The following is a 7,500-nucleotide window of genomic DNA, read 5'->3' on the forward strand; positions in this document are numbered from 1 at the left end:
TATATATATATATATATATGTAACATATATATATAACACAAGCAGCAGCAGCAGCAGCAGCAGCAGCAGCAAACAGCAGCAGCAGCAGCAGCAGCAGCAGCAAATAATTAATTAATAAAAAAGAATATTTTTATTATTTTGTCTAAGAGAAGATTTTTCTTCTTTTGTTAGAAAAGGAGAATTCCTTTTATTACCTCCAGTGTCTGTACACCTCAGGTCTGCTGCTGCTGCTGCTGCTGCTGCTGCTGCTGCTGCTGCAACAGCAGCAGCAGCAGCAGCAACAGCAGCAGCAGCAGCAGCAGCAGCAGATAAGGGAATTGTTTGTTTCTATTTTATTTTATAACCACTGCAGCAATACAACTAATATTTACAATAAAAAGTATTAGGGGGTCTGCTGCTGCTGCTGCTGCTGCTGCTGCTGTTGCTGCTGCTGCTACTAGTACTACTACTACTACTACTACAGCAGCAGCAGCAGCAGCAGCAGCAGCAGCAGCAGGTAAACAGCAGACGGCTTTTGACCCCTAATATCTTTCTTGCTTCCTTTGCTGCTGCGTGTGTAACAACAGCGCAACAAAGCAGCAGCAAACCCTAAACCCTAAACCCTAAACCCTAAACCCTAAACCCTTCTCCAAGTATCCCCAGGCGCTTCGTGGCGCAGCAGCAGTAGCTGCTGCTGCTGCTGCTGCTGCTGCAGTTGCTGCTGCTGCTGCAGCAGTTGCTGCTGCTGCTGCTGCTGCTGCTGCTGTTAGTTAATTAATTGGGGTGCTAGGTCCTGATCTATTCCTGCTGCTGCTAAGGGACTGTCTCCTTTTTATTATTCTTGCTGCTTGTCTCCGCAGCAATAAGGAGGCCTTAACCTCCTCTGCTGCTGCTGCTGCTGCTGCTGCTTCTGCTGCAGTTGCTGCTGCAGTTGCAGTTGCTCCTGCTGCACTTGCTGCTGCTGCTGCTACACTCTCCTTGGTGGCTGCAGCAACAGCAGCAGCAGATGGCCGCTAGTTGCCTCTACTAGTGGGGGTGAATATCCCTGTGGCTTACCAGCAGCAGCAGCAGCAGCAGCAGAAACAGCAGCAGCAGCAGCAGCAGCGACAGCAACAGGAACTGCAACAGCAACTGCAGCAGTAACTGCAGCAGCGGCAGCAGCAACATCAGAAGCAGCAACTGCAACAGCAACATTTGTTTTTGTTGCTGCTGCAGCAGCAGCAACAACAGTAGCAGCAGCCAGCGTTAGCTGGCATACAGGAGACGCTCTCTTGCTTGCTGCTGCAGCATCTTGCTGCTGCTGCAGCAGCAGCAGCAACAGCAGCAGTAATGGATTTGCGATTGTCTGCTGCAGCAGCAAAAACCCTTAACCCCGCAGCAGCAGCAGCAGCAGCAGGAGGTATTACTCCTATACCTCTAGAACAGTCTTCTGCTGCTGCTGTTGCTGCTGCAGCTGCAGCTGCAGCTGCTGCAGAGACAGAAGCAGCAGCAGCAGCAGCAGCAGGGGCGCAGCAGCAGCACGCTCCTATACTAACTCCTCACCTTCCCCTCTCTGTTGTGCCTGTCTTACAGGGGCCCCTGAGGGCCCCCCAGAAGCGTACCCGTCAGCAGCAGCAGCAGCAGCAGCAGCAGCAGCTGGAGCAGCAGGTGGAGCAGCAGGAGCATCAGTTACATCGTGATCCCCTATTACTATTGCTGCAGCAGCAGCAACAACAGCAACAGCAGCAACAGCAGCAGCAGCAGCAAGGGTGTGGTGTATACGCAGCAGCAACTATGTCACCGCAGCAGCCACGGACACCGCTGCTGCAGGTAGCTGAGGATACACCTGGAGACTACCCGCTGCAGCAGCAACTTGCTGCTGCCTCCCTATCTAACTCGGGGGGCCCCTGTGGGGCCCCCCTTACCTCTTTATTAACAATTGATTCAAAGGCAGCAACGCCGCTGCTGCAGCACGAGCGCATGCGCTGCAGCAGCAGGACACCAGCAGGATCTAGTGCTGCAGCAGTAGCAGCTGCTGCTGTTGCAGCTGCTGCTGCTGCAGGTACAATGGATGTCCCAACAAGTACTACTACTGCTGCTGTTGCAGCAGCACCTACTGCTGCTGTTGCTGCTGTTGCTGCTGCTGCAGCTGCTGCTGCTGCTTACCCCTCTGGACGCATGCAAACAGCAGCAAAAGAAGAGAGCAGCAGCAGCCCCGTGCTGCTGTCCGGGGACAACAGTCGTCGCCTAGAGGGGACGGATGGGCCTCTACTAGATTCTGCTGCTTCCCCAGCAGCAGCAGCAGGAGGAGGAACAGCAGCAGGGACAGCAGCAGCAGCAGCAGGAACAGGAACAGGAACAGCAACAGGAGCAGCAAAAGGAGGCAGAGCCCCACGAAGGGGAACAAGAAGGAAACCAACAAGAAACAAGAGAACAGGAGGAGCAGCAGCAGCAGCAACAAGATGTGCTGCTGCACAACAAGATGCAGCAGCAGCAGCAGCAGCAGCAGAAGATATGGTGCATGCATACACCCCAGATACACCAACAGCAAGACAAACAAAGCGACGAAGACATCAACAGCAGCAGCAGCAGCAGCAGCAGCAACTGCAGCAGTATGGAGAAGGTATATGTTCTATAGAGGAATCAGGAGGAGCAGCAGGAGGAGGAGGAGGAGCAGCAGCAACAGCAGCAAATGCTGCTGCATGCAGCAGCGAAGATTTTTGGGTAAGACCATTAGAAGTAATAGATTGCTGCAGTTGTCTTGTAGACACCCAACAGCAGCAGCAGCAGCAGCAGCAGCAGCAGCAGCAGCAGCTAGCAGCAGCAGGAGGAGGAGCAATAACAACACCTTTATGGAATTCTTTAACAGGACCATCAGCAGCAGGAGCAGCAGGAGCAGGAGCAGCAGCAGCAGCAGCAGGAGGAGGTGCAGCAGGAGGAGCAGCAGGAATGACCCCTAGCTCGTGTTTGGCTCAAATAAACGGGAATAATATGTTAAACAACATTAGCAGCAGCAGCAGCAGCAGCAGCAGCAGCAGCAGCAGCAGCAATAATTGTTGTATATTATATACAGATGCATATATGTTCCCTATTGAATACTTAGGAAGAAATGGTCGTTTATCCCGTCGTGGTGGTTTGCTGCTGCAGTGCAGCAGCAAACAAATAAGACAAATAAATCTATTAAGAGGGGAGGAGGAGGAAGGAGGAGGAGGAGGAGAAGAAAAAAAAAAAAAAATAAATAATAATAATAATAATTATTTATATAAAATAAATAATAATAATAATAATAATAATAATTTATATAAGATAAAAGTTCCTCTTCTTCTTACTAGACCAGCAGCAACAGGAAAATATAGGTTGCTGCTTCCTCAGTATACATTAATATTTAAATGTTGCTGCTGCTGCTGCAGTAATAATTGTTGCTGCTGCTGCTGTTATAATAATATTAATAATAATTATTATTCAGCTGCTAATTCTTCTTCTTCTTCTGCTGCTGCTGCAGCAGCAGCAGATCATTGCTGCTGCAGCAGCAAATGTAATCATAAAAAATGTAATCAACAGTATGCATGCAACAAAAGGTGTAACTCTTGCTGCAGCTGCAGCAGCAGCAGCAGCAGCAGCAGCAGCAGCAGCAGCAGCAATGGTGGTGGTGGTTGCTGCTGCTGCAGTTGCTGCAGTTGCTGTTGCGGAGAAGGACATCATAGATCTAATCATCATCATGGAGGAGGGAAGCATGGATGCAGCAACAGCAGCAGCAGCAGCAGCAGCAGCACAGCATCAACAGCAACAACACGAAGCAGCAGCGCAAGGAATCATAGGAATCATACACATAAACATTTATTAGGTGCAGGAGGAGGAGGAGCAGCAGCAACAGCAGCAGGTGCAGCAGGATCTGCAGCAGCAGGTGGTGATGGTCCAGGTCCTCCAGAAAACAACAACAACAACAACAGCAGCAGCAGCAGCAGCAGCAGCAACAGCAACAGCAACAGCAGCAACAGCAGCAATAACAACACAACAACAGAACAACCTAAACATATAGCATCCCAGACAACAGCAACAACAACAACAACAACAAGTAGCAGCAGCAGCAGCAATAACAATAATAATACATTAGCATGTTGTGCAGCAAGAGCAGCAGCAGCAGCAGCAGCAGCAGCAGCAGCAGCAGGAGGTCCATCATCATCATTACGTAGTATAAATAATAATAAAAACAATAAAAACAATAAGAATAACAAGACGAGCAGCACAACAACCGCCACAACAACAAGCAGCAGCAACAACAACAGCTGCAGCAACAACAACAACAGCAGCAGCAGCAGCAGCAACAGGAGCAGATGCCCATTTATGGGTCCACACCTATATACACGTCCTGTATATTTGCTGCTATGGAGATATGAGGAAAGATATTGTCCACAAGATAAATGTCTAAGATGGATCTCCTTATCTTCTGCATTTATAAATGTTAAATATTTTGGGGCTTTTTTTGAGCGTGCATGCATGCAGCCCCATTATCATCATCATCAACAGCAACAGCAGCAGCAACAGCAGCAGCAGCAGCAACAACAACAATTATTTAGATGCAAGGCTGCTGTTATTGATGCTCTCTCTCATGTCTCTCCTAAGAAAACTGCACTTCTTAGGGCTTGGGCATTAGCTGGATGTCTAGAGACTACATTAAGGGAATTAGGTGTCAAAAAATATCAGGTAATTAGGGTTTATTAGGGTTTATTAGGGTTTATTAGGGTTTAGGGAAAGGGGTTAGCAGGGTTTATACCAGTTTATACGCGCTTCTGAGGGTTTATACGGGTTTTTTAACATTTTTATTTTTTTTAGGGTTTAGGGTTTAGGGTTTAGGGTTTAGGGTTTAGGGTTTAGGGTTTAGGGTTTAGGGTTTGTGTATAGGTTGAAGAGGTGAAGAGTGGTAGTTATCAAGGATTTCCTCAGCCAACATTAACAGAAGATGATCAACCAGCAGCACCGCTGCTGCGCAGAGTAACAGAGGCATTAAACAGCAGCAGCAGCAGCAGCAGCAGCAGTAGCAGCAGTAGCAGCAGCAGTAGCAGCAGCAGTAGCAGTAGCAACAATAAAGATAAACATTAAAAACAACACCAGCAGAAACAGCAGCAGCAACAGCAGCAGCAACAGCTGATGCTGCTGGTTGTGCAGCAGTAGCAGTAGCAACTGCTGCTGCTGCTGTTGCAGCAGCAGCAGCAGCAGCAGCAGCAGGCGGATGTATGGCCTTGTGCTGCAACGAGATGTATTCATACACTGAGATGGATGGATTGCTGCTGCTGCTGCTGCATCCAGCAACAGCAGCAGCTGCTGCTGCTGCAGCAACAGCACCTGCAGCAGCAGCAGCAGCAGCAGCAGCAAACAACACCCGACAGTAGCACCAGCTTCTTATGGTTGTGTAACAACAGCAGCAGCTGCCTTAGCAGCTGCTGCAGCAACTGCAGCAGCAGCTGCAGCAAGTGTGTAACTGCAGCAGCAGCAGCAGCTGCAGCAAGTGTGTAACTGCAGCAGCAGCAACTGTTGCAGCAACTTCAACTGCAGCGGCAAATGCAGCAACTGCAGCAGCAGCAGGCACCTGCTGCTGCTGCTGCAGCTGCAGCAGCAGCAAGAGCAACAGCAAACCGTGAAGGGACAGGCGGTTAAATGCCTTACGAACGTATCGTATCCAGAGGTCGCAGCAACTGCAGCAGCAACTGCAGCAGCAACTGCAGCGGCAGCAGCAGCAGCTGCTGCAGCAGCTGCTGCTGCAGCAGCAGAAGCAGCAGCAGAAGCAGCAGGAGAGACAACTGCAGCAGCAGCTACCTCCTGTGCTCGATGTCTTATCCCTGGGGCGTGTCTCCTCAGTAAGGGGAGCTGCTTGCGCTGCAGCGTCCAGTTGACGCTAAACCCTAAACCCTAATTAGGGTTTAGGGTTTAGGGTTTAGGGTTTGTTGTGGGTAAGGAAAAACCCTTTTGAATTTCACTCCTTCCGTCAAACCCTAAACAGACAGACAAGTGCTAAACCCTAAACCCTAAACCCCTAAACCCTAAACCCTTGTTTTGTTGGTTTGTTATACAAACCCTACTATAAACCCTCATTGTTATAGAGGGGTGTATTCATCACTCATTGATCTATAATTAGGGTTTAGGGTTTAGGGTTTAGGGTTTGATGAATTAGCCAAACAGTGAGTAGCGTAGGTCTATATAAAAAGGAGTATTTATTTGTCTCCTTTTGTTGTTTAAGGGTTTAGGGTTTATAGGGGTCTAAACCCTAAACCCTAAACCCTAAATAAACTCAATATATTCTCCTATTCATATTATTCTCTAATAGAGCTATCCAATTACACTCTCTAGGGTTTAGGGTTTAGGGTTTAGGGTTTAGCCACAAGAATAGTTGAATAGAAGATACAAGACCCAAGTTAATTGCTCTTCCTCCAGCTGCTGCTGCTGTTGCTGTTGCTGCTGCTGTTGCTGTTGCTGCTGCTGTTGCTGTTGCTGCAGCAGCAACAGCAGCAGCAGCATAAACCTGTAGAGCATAGGCTTGCCTCTTGTAGGCAGCGTTTGGATCCTCCCTAGGGTTCCAATAGTCTAGGGTTTAGGGTTTAGGGTCTGGGCTCTAGGGTTTAGGGTTTAGGGTCTGGGCTCTAGGGTTTAGGGTTTAGGGTTTAGGGTTTTCGATTTTTTTATGATATCTTCTAGATGTATGTTTTTCTCCATCATTAGATACCACGGTATACTGCGCATACACCACAAACCCTAAACCCTAAACCCTAAACCCTAACAGTAATCTAACCCTAACCCTAACCCTAACCCTAAACCCTCACACGTCTAAAGCCATAATAAAACATCGAGACACACAAACCCTAAACCCTCAAACCCTCCTAAAGAGATAAACCCTCGATCCCTCGACCCATAAACCCTCAAACCCTAAACCCTAAACCCTAAACCCTAGCTAACCTGCGCCATGGTAATTGGGGCCTTTTCCTTTCCCTCTGGATCTTCCTTTAATAATATCCTAGTCATGTATAATGTCCCTGAGGAGGAACCACCAAACCCTAAACCCTAAACCCTAAACCCTAGCACCTAAGCGCAGCTCCCCCACCACTCCCATCTCCTTATGTAGCCCTCGTTAAGGGTTTGGGGTTTCTCCATTGCAGCCGTCACATCTATTAGGTATCCTATCCCCTACACCCTTTAGGGTTTAGGGTTTAGGGTTTAGGGTTTAGGGTTTAGGGTTTAGGTACGTACCTATTTGCATTTTATATTTAGCATAAAGTATACCATCAATCTCTGCTGCTAAGAAATCTCCTTCGTCACATCCAACAGACATTTGCTGCAAAGGAGGATGAGGAAATACTTCCCCCATCTGTACACATTCAAAAAAAAAAAAAAAAATTAGGGTTTAGGGTTTAGGGTTTAGGGTTTAGGGTTTGGTGGTATGGGTGGAAAAAGTATGCACGAAGGACAGTTGCTAAAGGGGGTCTTTAGGGTTTAGGGTTTAGGGTTTCTGCAGAGATAAAATAACCGTTCTAAAGCTTAAAGAATAGGGTT

General features: G+C 48.2%; 2 protein-coding genes across 2 annotated transcripts; one reads left to right on the forward strand and one right to left on the reverse strand.

Moving 5' to 3' along the window:
- Positions 1-1,308: 1,308 nt before the first annotated feature.
- Positions 1,309-5,058, forward strand: EMWEY_00022340 (hypothetical protein, conserved; the record flags this gene model as incomplete). Its single annotated transcript, XM_013477896.1, has 4 exons — positions 1,309-3,016; positions 3,803-4,129; positions 4,708-4,715; positions 4,861-5,058. 4 exons carry the CDS (start codon positions 1,309-1,311, stop codon positions 5,056-5,058), a joined length of 2,241 nt encoding a protein of 746 aa, XP_013333350.1.
- Positions 5,059-6,327: 1,269 nt separating this feature from the next.
- Positions 6,328-7,315, reverse strand: EMWEY_00022350 (hypothetical protein, conserved; the record flags this gene model as incomplete). Its single annotated transcript, XM_013477897.1, has 4 exons — positions 6,328-6,444; positions 6,677-6,685; positions 6,907-6,983; positions 7,231-7,315. 4 exons carry the CDS (start codon positions 7,313-7,315, stop codon positions 6,328-6,330), a joined length of 288 nt encoding a protein of 95 aa, XP_013333351.1.
- Between the last annotated feature and the right edge of the window lie 185 nt (positions 7,316-7,500).

The sequence above is a fragment of the Eimeria maxima genome, genomic scaffold (genome assembly GCF_000499605.1).
Source record: "Eimeria maxima Weybridge genomic scaffold, Emw_scaff218, whole genome shotgun sequence".
Lineage (NCBI taxonomy): Eukaryota > Apicomplexa > Conoidasida > Eucoccidiorida > Eimeriidae > Eimeria > Eimeria maxima.